At 42.3% G+C, this 27,672-nt stretch overlaps 1 protein-coding gene across 1 annotated transcript; it reads left to right on the forward strand.

The window, feature by feature from the left end:
- The first annotated feature begins 1,061 nt into the window (after positions 1-1,061).
- Positions 1,062-27,153, forward strand: LOC110257946 (heat shock transcription factor, Y-linked-like). The gene is made up of 4 exons (XM_021080965.2): positions 1,062-1,574; positions 1,998-2,276; positions 17,752-17,891; positions 26,988-27,153. The coding sequence occupies exons 1-4, from the start codon at positions 1,062-1,064 to the stop codon at positions 27,151-27,153; spliced, it is 1,098 nt and encodes a 365-aa protein (XP_020936624.2).
- Positions 27,154-27,672: the final 519 nt, after the last annotated feature.

Below are 27,672 nucleotides of genomic sequence, written 5' to 3' on the forward strand. Positions count from 1 at the left end.
AACGGAAAATGTTTGGAATATTGTTTAACACACAGACTACTTGCGTAGGATACACAGAAAACTCGATATAATAAAATCAGTGATACCAGATCACAGTCAGTTTTTAACAATGTGAAAACATTATGGTATAAGTTTTAGAGTGTTCAGTTCAAGGGCATATATAATCTTCAGAAAGTGGTACACCCATCATTCCTCAGTTCTCATTGTATCAATCCGCAATGAAATCTCATAACCTTTGGATGGTACTTCCCCACATTTCCTCTCCTAACACAAGCAACCATCAATCTTTTTTTGTCTCTATGGCTATAGATATTTTGCCTGGTGCCCAGGGCCCTTCCATGTCTTGGTTAGTGACAAAGGTCATGGTTTGTTTTGTTTTGTTTTGTTTTTGATTGTGTATTTGTTTCTTTTTTCTTTTCTTTTTGTCTTTTTGTTTTTTGGACTGTACGTGGGGCATGCAGAAGTTCCCAGGCCAGGGATTGAACCCATAGCACAGCAGAGATCAGAACACTTTTGTAACAAGCTAGCCACCATAGAACACTGGCTATGTTTTTCTGAATATAAATACTGCACAGCTTCTAGTTATACACTCTCAAGAGCTGCATAACTTTTGTTTCAATTTGACATTGTTTTTTTTTTCTTCCATTTACAATGCCTTACATAACAGGCACAAGTGCTTATGTGCACAAGAGAGAACTTGCGTTTACTTCAGGGATGAAATGGATTTATTTATTTATGTGATTTTTTATTAAAAAGATTCCATTGGAATAGGATCTCATTTGCTGATCTCATTTTTTTTTCTCTCTTTGGGTTACTGTTCAAGTACGGAGCTCATATTTTATATTAACTGGGCTAATTTCATAGAGAAGTAAACCCTGACTGAAGGTGATGCTCAGATTGCTAGGAGACTACAGTCTTGTGATGTCACAGCTACTCAGGCTGGCAACCATTGTGATGGATTGGATAGTTTATCTGTGTAGGCTTACCAAAGCAGCATTTAAAACTGCAGAGTTCAAAAGCCATGCAGGTGAGAAAAGTAGCTGAAGAGAAATTTATCTGAGATGGCACATGCTCCTTCAGAAATTCAACCTGTGTCTCCTAAAGATGCACCAACTGGTTCAGATTCCTCCACTACATCTCCATGGTGTGATAACTCAATCACTGGGGACTTGGACTTGAGGTCTCAGATTGAAGAAAAAGCTTTCCAGGCTTTGTCTGAGGGCTCCCTGATGAAAGAGCCATGCCACACATTGTGTGCCTCTGAACCAGATGGAGATAATGATTTTCCTCCTCTGCCCTTTCCCAGAAAACTTTGGGAAATTGTTGAAAGTGATCGATTTAAGTCCATTTGGTGGGATGAAAATGGAACCTCGATCGTGATTAATGAAGAACGCTTCAAGAAAGAAGTTCTGGAGAGAAAGGCTCCCTTCAGAATTTTTGAAACTGAGAGTATGAAAAGCTTAGTTCGACAGCTTAGCCTTTATGGATTTACTAAATTGCGAAGGAATTTTCAAAGACCTGCCTCACTAGCCAACATTCTGGCAGAAGATAATGAAGTCTCTGCTTGGAACAAGGTATTATGAAATGTCCAGTTACTATTTACAGAGGGACATCTGCAAATATGTTCATGCATATAGGGTCATAGTAGACCTTGAAGGTGGGATGAAGTACTGCTACAGTTTTAAGTTGAAGGCCACTTGGTCATAAAATATTTGGGGTGATAGAGAAATTTCCTAGCCACCTGGAGCCTTCTCGATGAACCTCACCCAATACAAGCCCCTGAACCTCATACTGTTACTGTAAATGCACCAGGCATTTTTATTTAAGGACCATAATTGCCTGTTCCCACTACATAAATTTTTGAAAATGTTAGTAATAGATGAGTATTATTTCCTGACATTAACTCTGTGTGATGAAACAAGTCAGATTTGTATGGATTCTTTGTCCTCGTATCTTTGTTTAAAAGGTCACTAAATACCTTTCTCTTTTGGTTTTAGCTGCAGTTCTACCATAATCCAAATTTTAAACGAGGCTGTCCCCATCTGTTGGTGAGGATGAAAAGAAGAGTCAGGATGAAAAATGCTTCTCCAGTATCGGCTTCTCTACTTCAAGGCTGCAGCAAGAAGCGCTCTAGAACAGGGGGTAATGTGGATAACCATAATTCTGATGTGGCTGCACAAACTCATGGAGAAGATGCATTTTCAGCCTCTACAAACCTAAATGTGCCTTTAATAAGATGGCCTTCTATGAGCCAGAGAATTTCTAATACAACTACCGCAACTAGAAGTGGTCTTTCTTCTCCATCATCACCATCAGTCAGGCCACCAGGACAAATTGTCATGGCTCAACATGCTATTTTTAGTCAGTTGACCACGTTTCACATGCACTCACAAAGCAGCTACTCTCCAGCAAGTGGCCACATCGTGAATTTCATTACAACTACCACGTCCTTTTCTCAGTACCACCTTATTTCTAACTTCCCAAGTGGTTATTTTGGACTGAGGGTGGAGCCTTCTCCTTTGCCAACCAGATACCAGAATATATCACCAACTGAGGGCCCTCTGTCTAACCCGCAACCAGCAGCCCATCCATGGTTCCCAATGCCAATGGCCACTGACACATCTGTTGCCTCGCTTTCAAGGCCAAACCCTCAGTCCTCTTCCGTATCTGAACATCACCCTAATTACCACTGACCTATCAAAGGACTATAGGTTATGCAGGAGAGTGAAGATGAACATTTATGCTGGCAAATGTCACCAAATTCCTGCAATTCTGTTATTTCAGCAATAAACTTGTATGTTCATCTTCATAGCTTCAATTTCTTTACTTTTGACACAGTTAAGAGTAACAGGATGCTGCATTTCTTTTTCTAAAATGATTTTTCCATCATAGCTGGTTTACTGTGTTCTATCACTTTCATACTGTGCCGCAAAGTGGCCCCGTCACAGACCCACCCACCCAAGACGCACACCCACACACATACATATCCTTTGTTTCACATTATGCTGCATCAAAAGTGACTAGAGATAGTTCCCATTGCTATACAGCATGACCTCATTGCATACCCACTCCACATGCAATAGTTTGCATTTTCAACCCCCGAATCCCAGTCCATCACAATCCTGCACACTCCCCCTTGGCAACCAAAACCCTGTTGTCCAAATCCATGTGTGTCTTTCCTGTGGAAAGTTTCAGTTGTGCCATATATCACATTCCACACATAAGTGATGTCATATTGTGCTTGCCTTCCTCCTTCTGGCTTACTTCACTTAGTAGGAGAGTCTCCAGTTCCAGCCGTGTTGCTGCAAATGGCATTATTCTGTTCTTTTCTTACGGCTGAGTGGTGTTGCATTGTGTATATATACAACATCCCTTAATCCATTCTTTCCAACGGTCACTTAGGTTATTTCCATGTCTTTCCTCTTGTGAATAGTGCTGCATTGGACATACATGCGCACATAAAGTTTTCATGGAAATTTTTTTTTCCCCAGGTGTATGCCCAAGAGTGGGATTGCTGCGTGACATGCTAGTTCTATATTTAGTTTTCTGAAGTGTTTCCATAGCGGTTGTAAGAATTTACACTCCTCCCACAGTGTAAGAGAGTTTTTTTTCTCCATACCCTCTCTAGCGTTTTCTCATGTGTGGACTTGTTAATGACGGCCATTCTGTCCAGTGTGAAGTGATACCTCATAGTAGTGTAGATTTGCATTTCTCTAATAAACAGTGATGTTGAGAATTTCTTTATGTGCTTGTTGGCCCTCTGTATATTCTCTTTGGAGAAATGTCTATGCAGGTCTCTTTCCCATGTTTCCACTGAGTAATTGGCTGTTTTGTTGTTGAGGTGTATAGGTTGTTTGTAGATTTTAGAGATTGAGCCCTTATTGGTTGCATCATCTGAAATAATTGTCTCCCATTGCAGGTTGTCCTTTTGTCGTTTTAATTGTTTTCAATGGCAGATTATTTTGCCGTTTTTTAATATTTGTAATGTTTGATAATTAGAGAGGAGCATTTGACATGTCCCCTAGCTGTAACTGTTTCAAAAAGGAAAATGGAACTAAGGAAATAGAGAATAGCTGCCAAGAGATTTCTGAAATAGTCCAAGTTGTATTGAATGGGGGTCTCAATTATGAGGGTGTGGAAAAAGGGGCAAATAAAAGTCAATTTGGAAAGGGAAAATACATAGTATTTACGTAGTGTTTTCTCAGCTGCATTATAGTCTATCTGTTACTTCAAATGGAAATTGGATATTAGTTGACAAGATTGTCTTCATTGCAAAGAAAAAATAAATCAATAAATTCCATTGAGTTCCCATGATGGCAAAGAGGTTAACACACCTAACTAGTGTCCATGAGGAAGCAGCTTCACCCTCTGCCCTCTCTCTGTGGTTTAAAGCCCCAGAGTTGCCCTGAGCTGTGATGTAAGTTAAAGATGTGGCTCAGTCCCAGCATTGCTACAGCAATGTAAGGCAGCAGACAGAGCTCTGCTTTGACCCTGACTGGGATTGCCCATATGCCACAGGGGTGGCCCTCAAAACACACAAAAAAAGGTATACAATTACTTAAAAAGTACATTTCACACTCCAAACGATAACATATTTTATCTTATCCATGAACCATGACAATAATTTACACCATAAGAGCAACAACAATGTCCACATGACATCATCAGAGATTGCATCACTGTCACCACAGGGTGGTAGTTCATCAGTGAAACATCTACAAAAAAAAAAAAAGTAGTAGAAAAAAAATGTGGGTGTCATTTTCTCTAAAATCCTCAAACTGTTCTAGGTTATTTTTGCCTTTATCTCCACCCCTTTATATGTCCCGATTCACACGTAGAGGTTGCTTTCTTCTTTTACACAAAGACAGGCTTAAATACAAATGCTGGCCTTTAACACCAAACCTCAGCCAGGTGAACAGGTCCCTTAAAGATATAGAATCTATTTGACTTAGCAGCTTCTTATGTTTCTCTTTTACTGTCATTCTGGAGAACATTCAGAAGAATTATTTTCAATCATACCAAGAGTCACCTCAGAGCCATCCTTGGAGTAGAAAGGACCCCACTTTGTCTTAAAAAGCAAGGTGCCATTGTTGCAGAGGGGAAAAGGAGGAGGGGCAGATGCCAAAGGAATCTCCCTGCTCACACGTGCACAGGCTTTCAGAGGGCAGGGTGCACCTGGTGCAGGCCACAGGTGGCAAGAAGCCACTTGCTTGTGCTACAGCAGCCTGGACACTTCTTGTGCTGGCTATAGGTGTCCAGATCCTTCTGGTGGGGGCTATGGGCATCAAGTGGGTAAGTGAGATGTGGTGCCTCCTGAGTTATCTACAGGCAGTGGGGACAACCCAAAGCAGTCATCTCAGAAACCACAGGGAGTCAAGGCCTGCCACCGGTAGGGGTGTGTGATCAGGTCCAATCTCTGACCACAGTCACCTCAGAGGTCAGAAATCAGAGCGGGCACTACAACTGAGCACCACTCAGTATTGCTGTCAACACCCTGGCCATATAACCGCCCTGCAACTGTCAGTGCCAAATGCTCTGACAGTTGCACGGAAGAAGCACCCAGAAGGTTGAACACTGTCCTTTGCCAAGACCCTGTAACTAGGAGCAGTGGTGTACCACCTCCTGTGTGGGCTAAGAGGGACAGGGTGCTTCTTATAAGGGTCCTCAGTTGGGGGGGCAAACCACCAGAGGTGTGCATGGCCTGCTACCACTAGGGGTCCAGGAACAGGCACCCCTTGTGGCCCTAATCACCACAGAGGGCACCTCAGAAGAGGTCATTGTGACCAAACATTACCTGTTTCTGCTCCAAGTTCTCTGGGAACTCACAAACCATGCCACTGCCACTGCCACTGCCACTGCCACTACCAAATGCTCTGGGCACCTCATGATTCTGCAAAAAGCTCATTATCACGCCCAAGGCCTTGAAACAAGGAGTAGCCTGTGCCACTTCCCTGCATGTACTTGCTGCTGCTAAGACCCCAGCAAGAAGGCACTACCAGCCCTACCCACTACCTCCCTCTCCCTGGAAATACACTCCGCACCCTCGGGATAATGGCCTGCTCACTCCCAAGATTGAGCCAGCAAGAATGGAATCCTCCATGCCCCAAATAAATGGTAACACCCCACAAAATACAAAGGGTTGCTCTTGCCTAGAAGTAACCCTCCAAGACTAGAGTTTGACTTCCCCAAACTCACAGAAAAAGAAAATCATGGACACGGTGAAGAAGCCCAGGAACAATTCCCACGTAAGGTACAGGAGATTTCCTGTGAAGCAGAAACAATGCAACAGACCTCCGTAGGCCAAAAAACCTGAGTTCAAAAGGGGTAGAGTGAATATATACTGAAGGAATGAAGGCTGAATATCAGGGATTTACGAGCACATTACAAACAGTCATGTCGATTACTTTCGAGAGGAATGAGGAAATTTAGGGGAAAATAGGGAAAAATTAGAAAAGTCTTTTGCAGATAGCCAAACTGGGCTAAAGGCACTAAAGGGCAGAGTGAAGAGTGCAGAGGAATGAATTAGTGACATGGAAGATAGCATAATGGATATCACCCAATCAGGACAGCAGGCAGAAAACCACATGAAAACACATGAAAGCAACATAAGAGATCTATGGGGTAGCATAACAGGGGTCCATCTATGCATTACAGCACTTCAAGAAGCAGAAGAAAAAGAAAAGTGGATTGGAAATATATTGGAAGAAATTATATCTCAAAATTTTCCCAAACTAAAGGAAACAGGTATCAAAATACAGTAATCACAGAAGGCACAAAACAGGCTGAACACAAATATGCCCACACCTAGACCTACTATAATGAAAATGGCCAAAGATAAAGAGAGGATTCTAAAGGCAGCAAGAGAAATACAATGCCTTAAATACAAGAGAACCCGCAAATCACCTAATTCCTCTACAGAAACACTACAGGCCTGAAAAAATTGGTAAGCTATATACAAAGTTCCAAAAGGAAAAACTCTGTAGCCTAGAATACTCTTCCCAGCAAGACTATCATTATTTATTTATTCATTTATGTATGTTTTATTTATTTATTGAGTATCATTTGAACTGGAAAGGGAAACAGAGAATTTCTCCAACAAACAAAAGCTAAACGAGTACACCAATACTAAACCCATTCTAAAAAAATACAGAAATGGCTAAAAGAAGAAGAAGAAGAAGGAGAAGAAGAAGAAGAAGGAGAAAAAAGAAGACAGAACATATACAGATTGGAAAGCAGTCACTTAAATAAGCCAGCATACATCACCAACACATACAAACAAACAAAAATCTACTCAAAAAGTGATGAGAAACACAAGGAACACCAAAAGGACAAACTCGAAGATCTCAAAGAAGAAATTCAAAAGCATAGAGTGTAGGTAAGGAAGTATGAAAATATAGACACCTATTTTTAAATATCGTGTTGCAGCCTATATGACTACCAGGCTAAAGCAAGCAGATGTAGGAAGTGGTTAACCTACTTGAAAACCAGGGAAACCACAAATCAAACCAAACATTACATTCATGAAAACTAAAACGAAATGTATCCAAGCATAAAATAAATGGAAATCATCAAAAAAAAAACAGAAAGAGAAAAAAAAAACCAAGGTAATACAACGAATCAACTGAAAAGCAAGGTTTAACATGGGAATAAATACATGTTTCTCAATAATTACCTTAAGGGTCAATGGACTGAATACTCTGATCAATAGACACAGAGCAGCAGATTGGATCAAAAAGCAAAAACATACAACCTGCTGTCTGCAAGAGACACCCTTTAGAGCAAAGAACACGTATAGACTGAATGTGAGAGAATGGGACATGATATTTCAATGGTCAAGACAGGAAAGCAGGAATTGTGATACACATAGTAGAAAAAATAGATATTGAATCAAACAAAGGCCATAGAGAAAGATAAAGAAGGACACAATTTTAGAGATCCCAGATGGTGAAAGAGTAGGGGGATTTGTTCACCTCTCCCACAGATGCAACAAAAAATACACATCTACATGTAAAATGACTCACACAGAACAGCAACTGAACGCTGGCAGAAGAACTGAAACCTCCAAAAATGGGAAGAATCTCTTGACACAACTGCATAAAGCAACAGAAAAGAGGAGAGAGAGAGAAGGGGCATCAGGACTGGACTCCTGAGAGGGAATGGTGAAAGAGAAAGGGAACCCACACCCTGGAAACTCACCGAACCTGCGGAAAGATCAGCTGAGTCCAAGGGATCTCCACGAAAAGTGCATCAGCAGGTTAGAGGACTGAGAGGCAGTGTGAGAGCCACACAGATCATCAGAACCGCTGGCACAGGTCCCAAAGACTGAGACGCTTTGGTGGGGACTGGGTGCCAAGCCCTAGGCTTTGGAGGTGAGTTCCTGGGAGCAGGCTGGGATTGGTGGTGTGGAGACAGCATAAGAAATGAGGAAGTGGTGCCCCAGGGGTGAAGGGTTGCAAAGTGCTAAAGGCTGGGGACTGGAAAGTCACAAGAGAGGGAACCCAGGAGAAGGTCTGGGCCTGCAGGAGAGACATTGCACCATTGTTGGGGAGGGGAGAGCAGGATGTGTGGGCCACCAGAGAATACGCCTTGCTCCACAGCATTTTCACTTGCACAACAGCTAGTAGAGCACAGAGGGCATTCCCAGCACATCCCCCTCTTCCACCACGGGCATGCCCGGGGAGAAGCCACATTCCTTCTGCAGTGGACTGGGCCCACTACCCATGGGAAGGCAACCACCTCCTTGGTGGTCCACCCACAGGAAGTGTCCCACTGCCCTGGTGCACCCCAGCAACCTCCTCCCCAAGTCAGGAAGTTCACCACCACAGCAGCAGGAACAGGCCAGCCCTGCCCACCCTTGGGAAGGGCTCTGCTGACACAGCGTGAGAGAGCCAGCACCGCCACCCTCGGGAAGCCCCCTACTGCTGTTGACCACTAGGGCAAGACCCTCCCGGCCATGGGGAGTGAACGACATCCAAGGCATGCATCGGCCAGCCCTCCCCCCCCTTGGGAAGCCCTCCACTGCTGGAGAGAACCACAGGCAGCTGCCCCTGGCTGCAGGAAGGGCACCAACAATGGGACGTACACCAACCAGACCCACCAGCCTAGGAGTAGTGCACTTCCACCATGACAGGCACTGGCCAGCCCTGCATGCCCTCAGGAAGCCCTCCAATCTTGTGGCACAACCCAAAAGCCCTACCTGGCTTCAGGAAGTGAACTGCCAAGGCAGAACACTCTGGCCAGCCCCACCCAGCCTACGGAAGCTCCCCACCAGAGCAGCACAACCCAGCCACACTGACTGCCCACAGGAAGCACCTAGCCACGGTGGTGGGACCCGGCCAGCCTTGCATGCCCTCAGGAAGAGCCCAACCACCACCATGTGCCCTGACTGTGCCAAACTACACTTTGGCTTCCCCAAGTTCACAGTAAAGGGAAAACACAAGCAAGATGAAGAAGCTCAGCAAACATTCCCAGTTTATGCAACAGGAGAATTCACCTAAAACCTTCAACACTCAAACAGTCTGACAGACTTTGAGTTCAAAATGCAGAGTGAAAGTACTAAAGAGATTCAGAGAAGATAAGCACTGTAACACAGACTCCCTCAGAAAAGAAATAGAAAACATAAGGAGGAGCCACGAAAATCTAGAAAGTTCATTTGCAGACCAACAATATGAGCTAAGGGCAGTAAGGGCTGGAAGGAATAATGCAGGGGAACTTATCAGTGATGTGGAAGATAGAAGAAAGCAAATCACCCAAATAGGACAGCAGACAGAACACCAAATGAAAAAACCCTGAAAGCAATATAAGAGACCTATGGGATAACATAAAGTGGGCCAATCTGTGCATAGTAGGAATTCCAGAAGGAGAAGTAAAAGAAAAGATTATTGAAAACGTATTGGAAGAACTTATGTCTGGAATTATGCCCAGCTATGCGAAGTGCCCCACTGCCCTGACATGCCCTGGGAAACTCCTCACCACATTGGGAAATGCACCACGACCACAGTGGAAACTGGCCAGCCCTGCCTACCCTTGGGAAGTGCCCTGCTGCCATGGGGCAACTCGGCCAGCCCTGTCCACCCTTGGGAAGTGCTCCACTGCTACAGGTTGCCCCAGAAAGCCCCAGCTAGCCATGGGAAATGCACCTCCACCTCCGTGGGCACCTGCCAGCCCCACCCACACTTGGGAAGCTCTCTCCACTGCAGAGCGAGCTGGCCAGCACTGCCCACACTCAAGAAGCATCCCACTGCCATGGAGCACCAGGGCAAGCCCCGCCCATGTGCACGGAGGGCAACTCCAATGTGGCAAGCCCTAGCAAGCTCCACTAGCCTTTGGAAAGAACCCTCCTGCCATGGCGCAACCAGGCCAGGACTGCCCCCCTTTGGGAAGTGCTCTGCTGAATGGCATGCCCCAGCAATCCCCAGGCACATGTGGGAAGTTCACCTCCACCATGGTGCACACCTGCCAGGCCCATCCACCTTCGGGCAGGGCCCTCTGCCATGGAGTGAACTGCCTGGTCCTGCCCACCCTCAGGAAGCAACTTTCTGCCACAGAGCAAGGAGGCCAGCCCCACCCACCCTTGGCAACTGATAAGCTGAGCACACCGAAAAGCACCGCATGCCCGCAGGATGCACTCTGCTGCCGCTGAGCACCTGGGAAAGCCCTGCCCAACTGCAGGGCTGTGCCTCAACCACATCCCATATCATCCAGCCCCAACTTCCTTCAGGATGGTGCAAAATGCCCAAACATGCCTGGCAATGGGAAGAACCTAGGCTCAGCAGTGTGACCCAGCACACCATGCATGCCCTGCTGAAGTGCTCCACCAATGCGGTGCAGCCTCAACTGTGCCAAACTACATTTTGGCTTCCCCAAATTCACAGAAAATGGAAAACACAAGCAAGATGAGGAAGCTCAGAAAACATTCCCAGTTTACACAATGGGAGAATTCACCTAAAATCTTCAACACTGAAGCTGTCTGTCAGACTTGGAGTTCAAAAGGGAGACAGTGAAAAGACTGAAGGAATGAAGACAAGATATGAACAGGAATGCAGACGCCCTCAGAATGCTATGAGAAAACATAAGGAGGAGCCAAGCAAAACCAAAAAATTCATTTGCAGAGATACAAATGGAGCTAAGGACAGTGAGGACCAGAATGAATAACGCTGAGGAATGAATTAGGGATGTGGAAGATAGAACAATGGCAATCAGCCAAACAGGAGAGCAGAAGGAAAACCAAATGGAAAAAGATGAAACCCATATGAGACTTACGGTATAATAGAAAATGGGCCAATCTTTGCGTAGTAGGAATTCCAGAAGGAGAAGAACAACAAGAGGGGGTTGAAAATATAGTTCAAAAAATTACCCCTGGAAGCTTTCTAAATCTAAAGGATTCTGACTTCAAGATACAAGAAGCACAGAAGGCCCCAACTACTTGAACCCAAATAGAACCACACCAAGACATATAATAACAATGGCAAAAATTACAGATAAAGAGAGGATTCTAAAGGCAGAGAGAGAAAAGCAAAATGTCAATTAAAAGCGAACCCCCATAAGGCTATCAGCTGATTTCTTCACAGAAACTCTACAGGCCAGGAGGGAATGGCAAGAGATATTTAAAGGACTGAAAGGAAAAAAAAAATTATGCAACGTGGAATACTCTATCCAGCAAGAATACCATTTAAAATAGAAGGGGAAATAAAGTGTTTCTCCAACAAACAAAAGCTGAAAGACTACAGCAATACAAAAATCAGTTCTGTAAATTAAAAAAAAAAAATAAAGGGGGAAATGATGAGGAACGAAACTGCAATTAGAGAGCACTCAACCTATCAGGCTAAGGCACACAGTGATACTCAGGCATAAAATAAATGGAGACCAGCCATCCAAAAAAAAAAAAGGAGAAAGAAAGAATGAAGAATAATAGAATCATCTGGACTAAGAGTTTTAAAGTGGCAATAAATAAACATCTATCGATCATCAGATAAAATGCCAATGGACAGAGCACTCCAATGAAAGGACACAGAGTGGCTGATGGGATAAAAGAGCAAAACCCCTCAATATGCCACAAGCAGGAGACTCACATTAGGACAGAGGACACATATAGATTGAAAGTGAGGGGAGCGCAAAACATATTTGATGCCAGTGGACCAGAGAGGAAAGCAGGAGTTGCAATACTCACATCAGATAAAAGAGACATTTAAACAAAGGCTGTAAAGAAAGACAAAGGAGGACACTATTTCATAGTTAAAGGCTCTGTTCGAGAAGAGGGTGTTATAAACAGCAACATATATGCCCCAAATATAGAAGCACCCAGATAGCTGAAGGAAACATTAACAGATATAAAAGGAAAAACTGATGGGACTACAATCTCAGTGGGAGACTTTAACACCCCACTCACATCAATGGACCAAGCTTCTAGATAGAAAATCCATAAGGCAACAGAGATCCTAAAGGACACAATGGAAAACATAGACTTAATCGACATTTTCAGGACATTACACACCCAAAAAAATCAGAATACACGTTCTCCTAAGTGTGTAAGTAATAATCTCAAAAATTGATCACATATTGGGGCACGAAGCTAAGCTCAACAAATAGAAGAGTATAGAAATTATTGCAAGTATCTTCACTGACCACAATACATGAAACTAGAAACCAACCACAGGGAAGGAAATGAGAAAAAAAACCTACTACATGGTGAAAAAACAACATGCTCTGAAAAAACCAATGGGCCAATGAGGAAATCAAGAAAAAAAGTAAAAGTTACCTGGAGACAAATGAAAATGAAGACACAACCACTCAAATTCTATTGGATGCCACCAAAGCAGTGCTCAGAAGAAAGTTCATTGTTACACAGGACTTCCTTTTACAAAAAGGAAAAGTCTCAAACCGACAACTTAACCCACCACCTAAGTGAATCAGAAAAAGAAGAATCAACAAAAAATCAAGTCAGCAGAAGGAAGGAAATCATAAAGATGAAAGAGTAATCAATAAATCAAAGAAACAATACACAAAATCAACCAATCCAAGAGATGGTTCTTTAAAAGGTAAACAACATTGACACACCTCTGGCTAGGCTCACCAGGAAACGGGGAGAGGAACAACCCAAATAAACAAAATAAGAAATGAATAAGGAGAAATCACAATGGATACTACAGAAAAACAAAAATCCATATGAGAAAGTTAGCAACAACTATATGCCAACAAATCTGACAATGTAGAAGAAGTGGACAATGTTCTGGAGTCTTTCAGCCTGAAAAATCAGAATCAAGAAGAAATAGATCAACTGAATATACGGATCCCTAGTAATAAAGTTAACTGTATCAAAAAAAAAAAAAAAACTCCCTACAAATAAAAGTACAGGACCACACGGCTTCACAGGCAAAATCTAACAAACATACACACGGGAAATGATGCCCACCCTCCTTAAGTTTTTATCAAAATGCGGAGTAAGAAGGAACCATCCCAAAGATATTCGAGGATGCCAGCATTCCCCTAATTCCAAAACCAGACAAACATACCACCAAAGTAGAAAATTATAGGCCAATATCATTGATGAATACAGATGCAAAAACTCTCAACAAAATTTCAGCCAACCCAAACCAACTACACATCAAAAAGTTCATACACCACGACCAGGTAGGTGTCATCCCAGGTTCACAAAGATGGTTCAACATGCGTACATCAATCAACATCATACACCACAGTAAAAATAGAAACATCAAAAACCATATGATGGTCTCAAAAGATGCAGAAGAAGCGTGTGACAGAGTCTAAAATCCATACACAAAATAAAACTCTCACCAAGCTGGATAGAGGGAACATTCCTGAACACATTCAAAGTCATATATAACACACCCTCAGCAAATATTGTACTCAATGGAGAAAAGCTGAAATCCTTCCCACTAAAATTTGGAACAAGACAGAGATGCCCATTCTTGCCACAGCTCTTCAATATATTATTGAAAGTCCTAGCCACAGCAATCAGACAAACAAAAGTAATTAAGGGCCTACAAATAAGAAGAGAAGAGGTGTAAAACGGTCATGCTATGCAGATGACATGATACTACATTTTGAAAATTCCAAATATTTCAACCTCAAACCTGTTTGAACGGATCCACAAAGTCAGAAAACTAGGAGGATATAAGACTCACCTTCAGAAATCAGTTGCATTTCTGTATACTAATGAGGAAATTTAGGAAAGGCATAAAAATACTACACCTTTAAAAATGGCATGGTAAAAATCAAATACCTTGGAATAAACCTGACCTAGGAGGTAAAGGACTTATAGATTGACAACTATAAAACATTAATGAAGGAAATTAAAGAAGATGTAGAGAAATGGAAAGATATTCCACGCTCCTGAATGGGAAAAATTAATGCTGTTAAAATGGCCATTCTACCCAAAGCAATCTACAGATTCAATGCAATCCAAATCAAATTACCCACGACATTTTTCACAGAAAGAAAGCAAACAATCCAAAAATGTACATGGAACAAAATAGACCCAGCTTTCCCAAAGCAATCTTGAGAGTAAAAGAAAAAAAAAAAAAAAAAAAAAAAAAACAAATAAGCAGGAGGCAAAACGGTGAAATGCTCCTAGACCTCAAGCCATCTTACAAAGATGCAGTCATCAAGAAAGTGTGGTAATGGTAACAAAACAGCGAGACAGAACAATGGAACAAAATGGAGAACACAGAAAGAAACCCAGACACCTTTGGACAAATAAGCATTGACCAGAAAAGTATCATATACAATGACCAAGGGGATTTTGTCTCAGGTTTGCAAGGAGGGTTGAAAATACTCACAGCAGAAAACATCACACAGTACACGAACATATGAAAACTAAAACCCCACATGATCCTCTCAATAGATGCAGCAACAGCATTCCACAAAGTCCAACATCCACTCACGATCAAACCTCTTACCAAAGTGGGGATCTGAGAAATATATCTTAACACAACAAAAGCCATTTAGGACAAACCCACAGCAAACTTAATACTCAAAGGAAAAGAGCTGAAAGCCTATCCAATAAACACTGATACAAGAGAAGAAGGCCCATTCTGGCCACTTTTATGCATCATAATATTGGAAACACTAGGCACAGCAATTAGACAAACAAAAAAGTCAAAGGCATCCAAATTGGAAGAGAAGAGGCAAAATATTCCCTACATGCAGATGACATGACACAATGTATAGAAAATCCTAAGGAGGCCACACCAAAACTACTCAAACTGACCCACAAATTTGGCAAAGTAGCAGGATACAAAATTGACACTCAGATTTTGGTTGCACTTGATTGCACTCAAAATAAGTAAGAAAATTAAAAAAATAAAAAATAGAATATTTTGAAAATTGCACCCCCAAAATTTAAAGACCTAGAAATAAGCTTGACCAAGGAGCTGAAAGATTAATAAGATGAACCATAAAACTTAAAGAAATTAAAGAGGATTCAAATAAAGGGACAGATATCCCATGATCCATGTTTGGAAGAATTAATATTATTAAAAAAGCAATAGTATGGAATAAAATCTAGAGATTCAATGACATCGCTAACAGAAGACCCCTGTTATTTTAACAGGACGAGGACAAACAATCCAAAAATTTATATGGAACCATAAAAGACCCAGATAAGCAATGGAACACTAAGGGGGAAAATAAAGTACGAGGAATAACTCTCCCAGACATCAGGCAATTTTTCTGAGCCACAGTAAACAAGACACTGTGGTAGTGCCACCAAAACAGACATATAGACCAACAGGACAACGTGGAGAACCCAGGAATAAACTCACAACCCTGCATTCAATCAATCTTTGACAAAGGAGGCAAGAATATAAAATGGGAATAAGACAGTCTTTTCAGAAAGGGATGCTGATAAAACAGGACAGCTGCTGGTAATTCAGTGAAACTGAAATACACCCTCACACCATGTACAAAAGTAAACTCAAAATCACTTAAAAATGTAAACATAAGATAGGACACCTCAAATGACTAGAAGAGAAGAGAGGCAAAACATACTCTGACATCAACAATAAAAATGATTTTTCTCAACATCAGTCTCCAAAGGCAACAGAAATAAAAGCAAAAATAAAGAAGGGACTCAATCAAATTGACAGGTTTTTGCACAGCAAACGGAACAATGAAAAAAGACAACCATTGGAATGAGAGAAAATATATTTTCAAATGATGCCACTGAAGGGGCTTAATCTCTGAAATAAATGGCTTATAAAACACAACAGCAAAAACCTACCAGCCAGTTGAACAATGGGAAAAAGACCCGAAAAGATATTTATCCAAAGGATACCTGCAAATGGCTGACAGGCACACGAAAAAATGCTCGACCTCACAATTTTTAGAGAAATGCAACTCAAAATTACTGTGAAGTACCACCTCACACCTGTCAGAATGGCCATCATTAGCAAGTCAATAAATAAAAAGTTCTGGAGAGGGTGTGGAGAAAAGTGAGCCCAGCTGCACTGTTAGCTGGAACGTAAATTGGGACAACCACTACAACCACTATGCAGATCAGTATGGCTGTACATTAGAAAACTAAGTATAGAATTACCCTATGCCCCAACGATACCATCTTGGGCATATATCCAGATAACTCTTTCCTTGAAAGATATACATGGACTGGAAAGTTCATTTCAGCACTATTCACAATATGCAAGACATAGAAACAACCTAAATTCCATTGACAGAAGGGTACATTAAAAAGATATGGTACATATTCACAGTGGAAAACTAGAGTTCATGAGAACAAAATAATGCCATTTGCAACAACATGGATGGAGCTAGAGATGCATATACTAAGTGAAGTACATCAGAAAGGAAGAGACAAATGCCATAAGACAGCACAGATCTGGAAATGAATAAATGGCACCAATGAAACATTCTAGAGGAAAGAAATGCATGCACTCGGAGAATAAGACAGTCAAGGGAGAGGGGTGAGGAGTGGGACAGACTTGAAGTCTGGGGTTAAGCAGTGCAAACTTTTGCATTTGGAGTGGATAAGCAATGAGATCCTGCTGTTTAGCACAGGGAACTCTATCTAGTCAGGCCTGATAGAACATGATGGAGGTAATGTGAGAACAATAGTTTGGGGGTGTGTGATTTTGTGTTATTGTGTGTATGTTTGTGCATGTGCGCGCGTGTGTGTGTGTGTGTGTGTGTGAGAGAGAGAGAGAGAGAGAGAGAGAGAGAACAAGAAATGAAGAGGGACAGACTGGGTCCCTTTGCTCTACAGGAGAAAACTGGCAGAACACTGGAAACCAATGATAATGGGAATAATAACAATCATGAAAAATTAAAGTAAAGCAAAATCTCTGCAAACAAGTCTCAGGTCTCACAGCAGTGGTTTCAATCTAGAGGCGTTGTGTTAACCAAAGCACATGGGCCCTGGCCATAGATGGAATACAGCAGTTAGTGCATTACTGTCTCCAACCAGAGAGAGGCAACACTGTGGCTTGCTTAGGGTGGCTGCTCCTCCCATATATAATTTGGAACTCTGAGAGCCAAGCCCTACATAGGGCTCCAAAGGGAAGGCAAAGTGACCCCCCTTCAATGGAATAGGGACTTTCAGTGGGATGTTCAGGCTTTAAAGGCAAAGGTGAAGAGAGTGGCAGCATGGGGACTTCCCAATGTGGATAAATCCTTAATTCTCTGCAATCACAGAGGTCAGGGAAGGCATTAGGAGTCCTGAGCCAAAGATGGGACCATATTTGGGACCAGGGGCTAACCTTTCACCATAACTCAACTCAGGGACCCTGTCATGTCCTGCTGCCTGAGGGATGCTTGCAAGCTCCCCCTGGACAACACAGAGATGCTGTCACCCCTCATCAGCCACTGGCTCTGCTAGAGTCAAAGGACATCACTGGATCCTTTGGAGAAAGGTTAACAAGGTATGAGGGCCTATTGAAAGACACTCCACACTTTACCCTACTGATGGGCGAAGCCCTGCACACAGCAACCCTGCTTCCAGCAGGCAAAAGTGGGGACTTATCCCGTCAGTGTATAGAGACCATAAGACACACCTACTCCACAGGTCCAAACTTCAAGAACAAAGTTAAGAATAAGGGGTGTACAATGACCTGGGGGGGGGGATGAGGCAGGCTAGGACTTGGGATCCTTTGTTGTGCTGCTTGCCTCTTGAACAATGTCTCCTTGAACAATGAAATAAAAAGAAACAATAAGGGACTACAGATAACTGCATGCATGGGCAGTTGGGAAAAAGATGAATGAGAAGATTCATAAAGGCAAATAAAATAAAATGAAATAAAAATTAAAATAACATAAAACTTAATAAAATAAAAAATAAAAGAAAAGAAAAAAAATAAAAGAAATCAACCCTCCATCAAAATCGGGGTGTCAGGTGCAAAACCAGTTTATGTGGCATACATAGTGGACAATACCACTGAGGAAGTGCACAGAAAATCTAAACCACCCCACTGACCCAAACCTTACACCACACTTACCCCTATCCCGCCAGAGAAGAAACAAGCTTGCCTCTGATCAAGGAGCAAGAAAAGGAACTTGTCACATTATTAGTCTCCTTTTTCTCCTCAAGGGCTCAATAAAGCCTTCCCTGAATTTCTGGTGCCTCACTTCTCATCAACTTCTATTTACCAGGGAGCCAAGAACCCTGGTCGGTGTGAAGTACATGTTTAGTGGGCTATACGAGTGGCTCTCCTAGTCTCCATCATGGTTAAACTGAATCACATACAAGCCAGAATGATTTCCCCAGATGTCCTTATGTGAAAATTTCTTCTGTCCAATATAATCTGCATTTGTGTGTAGCCAATCCAGAAACCAATCTATACTCTTTGGAAACAAGGAATGCAAACCAAAAACTTTACAGTAATTAGATCAGGCAGAAATACCACGAACCCTGAATTTATGGTATTTCCCTATTGTGGAAACCTGCCTTCAACACCTCTATGAAACAGTCTCGGGAGCCCAACTACAACGTCTACTTCAAAAAAAAAAAAAAAGAATTCTGAAACACCACAATATCTGGATAATCCCCTCAGGAAGCCTGAACACAAACATCATAGCATCCAGTAAGTAAAGCAGTCTTGGAAGGAACCTGCCAGGAAGCGAGACATCACCACTGACCACTTACCTCAGGATGCAGTTCAGTAATCCTAAGACCTTTGTGGTAGCTGGCTTGGAAACAACCACCTCCTCAGCAACTAGGCAGAGAGACAACCACACTCAACGCAGCAACCATGCATAAAGCCAAACTGCAAATTCTTCACAAGATTACAGTGTAACAATTACTTCTGCCATATTCTTTCAGGAAATCCCAACACAATCTCTTTATAACCACTGGACCAGCAAGATTAATCACCACCTGTGCAGCCACCAGGGTAAGCACCAAAACCAAAACCTCTGTAGTCATCACATGATGAAGGCTGACCATATTTTGGTAGTAATTGGACTGGGAGGTTGGACCTCAGTCTCTATAGTAACCAGCCAGCGGGCCTGATCACAACTTCCACTAGCCTGATCAGGAAGTCAAACCAGAACTTCTACTATAACCATTCAGCCAGCCAAGCCGCAGTCTCTGCAGAAGCCAGAGAAGACATCTGAGCATAATTTCCACAGCCACCAGCCATGTAAACTAACCACAAACTCTGTCCCAGCCACGTAGATATTCACCAAGCGACCTCTGCAGAATTTGGAAGGAAAAGTTCACTGTACTCATTTCACCTAACAAGACAGGTTATCTCACCATATCTGCAAACACCAGCCTAATAAACAAAAGCACAACTTTTGCAGTACACCACAGCTCACAGCAATGCCAGAGGCTTAACCCACTGAGCGAGGCCAGGGATCAAACCCCACCCTCATTTCCCAGTCAGATTCATTTCTGCTGAGCCACAAGGAGAACATCCTCAAGTTTGCTTTCTACAAAGTTCTGCAGTCCAGTGGTCTCCAACATATACCCTGCTCTTAGATGGGAAGAATCAATACAGTCAAAATGAGACTACTACCTATAGTAAGCTTCAGTGTAATCCCTATCTAACTGCAAGTTACATTCTTCACAGATCTAGGAAAAAATTACAAAATTTGCGTAGAAACACACAAGATCTCAAATAGCCAATGTAGCATAGAAAAAAAAAATGGAGCTAGCAGAATCAGGCTGCCTGATTTCAGAGTATACTGCTGAGACACAATAATCAAACCAGTATGGCACAATCGCACAAACAGAAATATAGATCAATGGACTAGGTTCGAAAACCCAGAAAGAAACCCAAGAAGCTACGATCCACAAAGGAGTCAAAACATAGATTGGAGGAAAGGCAGTGTCTTCAATAAATGGTGCTAGGAAATCTGGGCAACAATTTAAGAGAATGAGATTACAACATCTTCGAAAACCACACATAAAAGTAAACACAGGATGGATTAGAGACCTAAATATAAGGCCAGATACCATAAAACTGCTAGAGGAAAGCATAGGCAAAATGGTCTTTGACATCAATCATGGCAACGTCTTGTTTTACCCACCACCTAAAATCATGACAATAAAGGCAAAAATAAAATGGGTGTGTTGTGTGGCTTGCCTCTTTGCACTACAGTAGAAACTGAAGAAATATTGTAAAAAACCTACATTTATATTTTTACTTGCTATATGTGGTGTAATCAATACATCAAGAGACATTTACAGCATTGAATGCAGGTATAAGAAAAGAAAAATCTGGGAGTTCCTATTGTGGCTAGGTTCACATTAAGGCCCCCGTGGTGTCTTTGAGGATGCAGGCTTGATTTCCAGTCTTGCTTAGTTGGTTAATGACCCAGCATTGACATAAGTTATGAGAGAGGTGGCATAATCAAGTTCAGACCCAGAGCTGCAACGGCTGTGGTGTGAGCTTATAACCAAAGCACTGATACAACCCCTAAGACTTGAACTTCCATATGCCAGAGGTGCAGATGTAAAAAGGAAAGCAGAGAATGATCTAAAATCACTCATAGTGTCCCTATTAAGAAACTAAAAAGAGAGGAAAAAAATACAGAGAGAATAGGAAAGAACATTCGAGCAGTTAGCAATAAAGGGAAATCAGGAGGTTTCTAGAGAATAATCAGCCAAACAAATGATATTCCTTTGAAAGATTAATAAAATATTTAAGACTGTAAGCTGGATATGAAAAAACATGATGAGACCCTAAATATTAACATCACAATTGTAATAGGAAACTCAGCTACAGATTGCATGGACATGAAAAGAACAATAAAGTAATACGTGAACAACTTTATGCTCACATATTTAACAGCCTATAAGAGACAGATCAGTTCCTTGATAGAAAAAAATCTGTCACACAGGAAGAAATAGATAGGCTGCCTAAGCCTGTATCTATTAAACAAATTAAATTAATAATTAATCATGATCCAAATGAAGAAGTCCCCAAGGCTTCAAGAGATTACCAGAAAATTCCACCAAACATTTAAAGTAGAAATAATAAACTTTCCACTATATCTATCAGAATATAAAGCACAGAGTGTAACTGCTGTGTTTTCCTATTAGTCCAGCACTGTCCTGCTACAGAAAGCTGAAAAGATCCATGGAAATGAAAACAACACAAAAATGCCTCTCATAAACCCAGATGAAAAGTCCTCTGTGACAAATTAGCAATCATCCTAGGTATGCCTCTTCAAATTTCTGAGGTGAAATAAAACCACTTCAACAGATTGAGAGGAAATTTCATATGATCAGATCAGTGTAGAAAAGACATGTCACCAACCCAACACCTATTGATTATAAAAGACTATCTGAACTAGGAATAAACTTAAATTCATAATGTCATAAATGTCTAGCACATAACACCCATAGCTACCATATTCAAGAATGAGAAGCTTAAAAGTTGCCCATGAAGCAAATCACCATCTCTCGCCATTTCCACTTAATACTGCACCAGAAATCCCAGCTAAGGCAAGAGTACTAGAAAATTAAATTAAATGTATGAAGCAGAGCAAATGAAAAACTCTTTGTTTGCAGATGTCCTAACTGTCTTGGTAGGAAAAGCCAACGATTGATCAGTAAATACTTCTGGAAGTAATCTGTAATTATAATAAACTGGCAGGATTCAAGGTTCTTATAGGTTAATTAGTTTCCAGCCATGGAAGAGGAAGTTGAACGTGCAGCCAAGTTTATTCATATGCTCAACCCTCTAAATACGGAAAGTAAGTATAAGTGTAACAAAATAGCCACAAATCTATATGAGGAAACGATGAACATCTGATGCAAGAAATGAGTGGAAAGTAAAAGAAATTAAAGGAAATTAAAATAAGTGCATGAGTAGGCTTTATTAGGGAGACCAAAGCTGACCAAGAAGTCACTTCTTCCCAAAGCGACCTCCAGATTCCATACAATTCAAATCAAGGTGGCAGCAAGTTAGTTTATGAACATTAATATCCTTATTATTCAAAATGTTAGACAGTGTGGTAAAAGACCCAGAGTAGCTAACGCAGTGTTCAAAAAGGTCAAAGCTGGAGGACTGATGTATTAGACTTCACACGACGGTGTGGCACTTATGAAAGAAGAGACATATTTGTTGATAAAACACCACGGAGCCCAGAAAAATAATTGCTCAAACCCAGTCAACTGCTCTTTGACACAGGAACAGAAGTTACCCAAGGTGAAAAGGCAGTCTCTTCAGGATGTGGTGACGGAACAACAAACACTTCTAGGCAAATTTTTTACATAGTCCACAAAAAAAAATAAGAAAAAAAGGTGGACCACAGACCTCAATTTTAAGAGGTAAAACCACAAAACTTCTATAAGGTAACAATAAGAAATGCTAAATGACTCTGTTTGTAGCAATTATTTTTTTTACATTGAGCACCACAGGCATGATCCATGAAAGAAATTCATAGGCAGATTTGATTTCATTTAAGAAAAAAATCAATGGAAAAAAAATTCTCTCCATGACATGCAATGTCCACAGACTAAGAAGGCAAGCTTCTTATACTTGGAGAAAATACTTGCAAAAGACATATCTAAAAAGAACCTTATCAAAAATATACCCAAAAAAGGCCCTTAAATCCCAACAAGAAGGAAAAAAGAAATTGATTGAAATTGCCAAAGACAACAGACACCTCAGAAAAGAAGATACACAGATGGTAGAAGGCATAGGTAGAGAGGCTACACATGATATGTTGTCAGAGAAATGCAAACTTAAGCAACTAGGGACTATAAGAATGACCAAAATATTGGGCACTAACACCAAGGGGTGGTGACGATGTGAAGCGAAAGAAACACTCCTGCATGGCAGGTGGGGATGCAAAACAGCCCAGACACATTTGAAGTTTGCAGTTTGCTACTGTGCCTCAAAGATAAACCCATTCCGACCATATGGTCCAACATCCATGCTCTTGGAGTTTACCTAAGAGTAGAAGATGCATACACAGACACACACCCAAACATGGCACATGATATTTAGAGCAGCTTTGCTCCTAATGGACAAACCCTGAAAGCAAGCAAGAGTCTTTCAGCAGGTTAATGGGTAACTCAATTTTGTCACATCCAGACAATGGCGTATCGGTTGGTGCTAAAAAGAGATGGGTTACCAATGCAAGAAAGGATATGGAGGAAACATAAATCATGTTACTAACTGAACAAAGCCCCTCAGAGAAGACTGCATAAACTCTGTGATTCCTACTAAGCACATTCTGGTAAGAGGAAACCTAAGGAGACGGTCACAGGATGAGCTAAGCATGGGAGGGTAGAGGGAGGAGGGCTAAGGAGAGAGGGCATGGAAATGAATGAAGCCCAGAGGTTTTCATGGTAGGGAATCTTTACAATACCAGACTTTACCATAGTGATTACACCTGTCACAGTACATATGGCTAACCCCAAAAGAATGTACAATTCCCAGAGTAAACTGGACTATAGGTGATAAGGATATGTCAGTGTAGGTGAGTCAACTGTAGGAAAGGTAGCTCTCTGGTGGGAGATGTTAGAATCCGAGGGGCTAAGCAACAGGTCAAGGGAGACACAAAAGGGAAACATCTATGTACTTCTTACTTTTACGGTGAACCTAAAACTCTGATTCAAAAATTTGGTCATTATGCAAAAACAAAACAAAAGAAATACATATTTTTAGATTTATAAAAATTAACAAAACAAAATACCAGTTTATTATCATATAATATTATCATATAATAATGAGTATCCGGGGCCTGAAATGGTCTCACTGTGCTAACATCAACCTGTGGGTACAAGTGAACACTTTTCAAGACTTCAGGAGAGAATAAATTCTCTCTTTTCTGTGGTTAGAAGCCATTCATGTCCCTTGGGTCATGGCCATTTCCTCCAGCTTTAAAGGCATCCAGGTGCCTGCAAAGGCCTAAGTGATGCTATCATTTAGAGCTCTGCTTCTGTCATCACATTTCCTCATCAACTCTAACTCTCTTACCACGTCCCTGTATAAGGACACTTTGTGACTCCACTGAGCCCTCTGGGTTATCCAAGACAGTCTTCCGCATTTCAAGAGCTTTACCTGAATCCTACCTGCAAAGTCTGTGTTGCTGTGTAACATACCATAGTCACAGTGTCCAGGGATTAGACCGGGTGGGTGTGCGGTGGTAGATATTATTCATGTGGCTGGGATACATGACAGCACCTACACCAAATTGCAGAAAAGTAAAGGTTCTCAGCAAGACGTGGCAAGAGAGAAAAAATAACCTATAGGCACTGATCCCAAACACATTCTCTTTATCAGCAGGAGGCCAGAGTTATCCCATGATGCCTTGGTCTATACCTTCCAGCCTCCTGGGTGCAAGATATCCTTCATATTCCCAGTGCAGTCTTATGTGAAATGTGGAATTCAGAGAGGAAACTCCTTGTCTCAATATGATTCCAAACCAATCCTCGAGAAATTATGGCGACCCCCTTCATGTTTTCTGCGACACCTGGCTTGCAGGGAGTTCCACAGCCCACCAGAACATGGAGCCCACTCATTTGCAGCTAGTTACACGGAGAATTAAACCCTGTTGGATGTGTCCTTCCCCCCCCCAACTTCAATGGGGTAACACTGACTCCCGACAGCCAGGTTCTCAGCAGGGAGGCGGGGCATGACCTCCGTGAAATTAAACACAAACTTTGATGAGCTCTGTCCCGGCCTGCCAGCAGATCCCCTGAGAGGGTGTTGACCCACACACCAGAAGTCCAGAGAGGAGATTCCTTATTTCTCTGTCTGTGTAAAACAGAACTGCCTGTACTACATACTGCCACATTAGTCCTGACAAGGCACTCAAATAATCAGTTGTTACTTGTTTAGAATACATAGGCACTTGCCTGGGCAGCTGCCCTCTAGTCTCAATTCTGGAAGTTAGGGTAAAGCGGAGTCACACGTAGAACTTGGTCTAAACCAAAGCAATGGATGAGCAACACTGTTTGCATTTCTACCAACCTCCAGCTCGGTTTTCCTCTTGGCCACACAGTAAGATCACATTTCCCACTGACATGTGCTGCTTGGCAGAGCCATGTGACCAGGCTGCAGACAATTAGGGCTTAGGCAGAGGTAACACACACCCCTTGTCCCTTCATCTCCTGAGGAACCCTACATGCCTTCTCATGCACCCTGCCTGTTGTCTCAAAACAAACAACCCAGCAGAGGATGGCTTCTCTGTTCTGAATATCCGTTCCCCTCCCCCCAAGTTCATATGTTGAAATCCCAAAGCCTAACATGATAGTGTTAGGGGATGGGGCCCTCACAATGGGATCAGGCCCTTTTAAAAGACATTGACCCCTTCCTCCTGTCTCCATGTGTGCACAGCAAGGGGTAACTGGCTCTTAACATGGAGAGGGCTCTCACTGAACATGACCATGCTGGAGACTTGGTCTTTGACTTCCAGCCTCCAGTACCAGGAGAAAATATGTCCCATGCTTTGTGACCTACTCCGTCTGGGATAATTGCTGAAAGCCTGAAAACTTGGGCGAGTCCAACCATGGAATTAGCCTGGGACCCCAAGTGACTCTTTAGATTACAGAGTCTCCAAAGCCCCCTTCCCCACTCCCACAGCCCACGCCCAACTGACATGAACAAGAAACACATATCCTGTTAAGCCACTACTTGGAGGCTGTTGTTAGAACATTCAGCCAGCCAGCACTGTGGAAAAAGGGAGAAATTATCAGAATCTGTGAACAGTCTTACTAACATAATTGGGGTTTGGTATGTGATCGTCCTGAGTGATTTCACAGCATGTGAGCTGAGCACAGATGCTGTAGGCAGAGGACTGGATGCCTCATCCTACCTCATCCTGGGTCTTCAGGGGGAAGGAGTGAAAAGGAACACTCTCCATGGTTCTCTTAGTGACAGCACTTACTTTCCTGCCTCTATTTAGCATAGCTGTCTGCCCTATTGGCCTCTGAGTTCCCCGACAAAAAAAGCATGCTCTTCCCTCTAATTGCCTTTTTAAGACAGAACCCTCACGTAGAGCAGGATTTCTTTAACCTTTTTGGAAACCAACCAGGTCCATCTCAGAAAGGGTTACCGTATAAAAACCAGAATTTGAAAAAGTCAAAGACGATTTCCCTGGTATAGTAGTGGGTTAAGGATGTAGCATTGTCACTGCTCTGGCTCAAGTCACAGGTTTAATCTGTGGCAAAGATTTGATCCATGGCACAAACACTTCAATTCAATCAACTACAGTGGGATGTAATTTGGCTGAGATGGCTTCTGAATCATAGCATCCGCAGAGCCAAAAGAAAGAATGAAAAAGAAGAAACACACAAGGTAGCCAAGTGGCAGTCAAGGAACAATTGGAAGGGGGCAGACTGGAGAGAGGAAGGGGCACATAGATGTGGTGGCGCTTGCAAGGCCCAAACTGTATGAAAACTAGGGCTCAAGGCCATGGTGCCCTGGGATCTTTCCTCCCCAGGATAGCTCTTTTCACACAGGAACCTGCTTTGAAGGGAGAAAGGCAGCTCCGTAGGCCACAGGGTCTATGACACCTCCCTGAAAACACTCACATGCTCTGCTCTGGCTTTCTACCAGCCAAGATGACTTTTCATCTATAGGCTGGTTTCCCAAGAGTGACTCTGTCCCCGACGAAGCAAGAGTCCTGGACAGAGGCAAGATCTTGGCAAGACGGTGTCCTCTGGCAAAGGAGAAAGTGTCTGAAAACAAACCAACCAAGGCAACTCAAAAGAGCAGCAAATGAAGGACCATTTCCCTAGTATCCATTTGCTCCTTTAGAGCCAAACTGCACTGCACCTGAAAATCTGTCTCCAGCACCATCACTTGCCTTCTTCTAGAACGTTCTGAATTGATCCTATTTCTCCAGGAAGGGTAAGATCTGCTTGTCCAAAGAACAAGGGACTCAAGTCACATTTCTATTTCACCTCAACTTTCAAGAATGCGGAAAAAGAGCTATAATACAGAATAGAGGAAGTCCCTGGTGGCCTAGCAAGTTAAGGGTCCAGGGTTGTCACTGTTGTGGGTTGGGTCACTGCTCTGGCAGGGGTTGGATCCTTGGGCCAGGAAATTCTACCTGCTGTGGGTCAGGCTAAATAAACACAGAAATACTGGGAGCAAGTAATGGAGGGCTTCCTCTGTGGTAGGATAAACCCCAATCACTTATTAACAGCCCCAAACTTGGCCAACCTTACCAGCCAATGGCCTCACACAACCCGTTCCTCTACCTCAAAGGCCTTTGGTATCACTCTGTCATTGGCTTGCT

The sequence above is a fragment of the Sus scrofa genome, chromosome Y, assembly GCF_054392235.1.
Source record: "Sus scrofa isolate SSC_HxYL_T2T_F1_AM1 chromosome Y, Sscrofa_HxYL_maternal_Yorkshire_Landrace_v2.0, whole genome shotgun sequence".
Taxonomy (NCBI): domain Eukaryota; kingdom Metazoa; phylum Chordata; class Mammalia; order Artiodactyla; family Suidae; genus Sus; species Sus scrofa.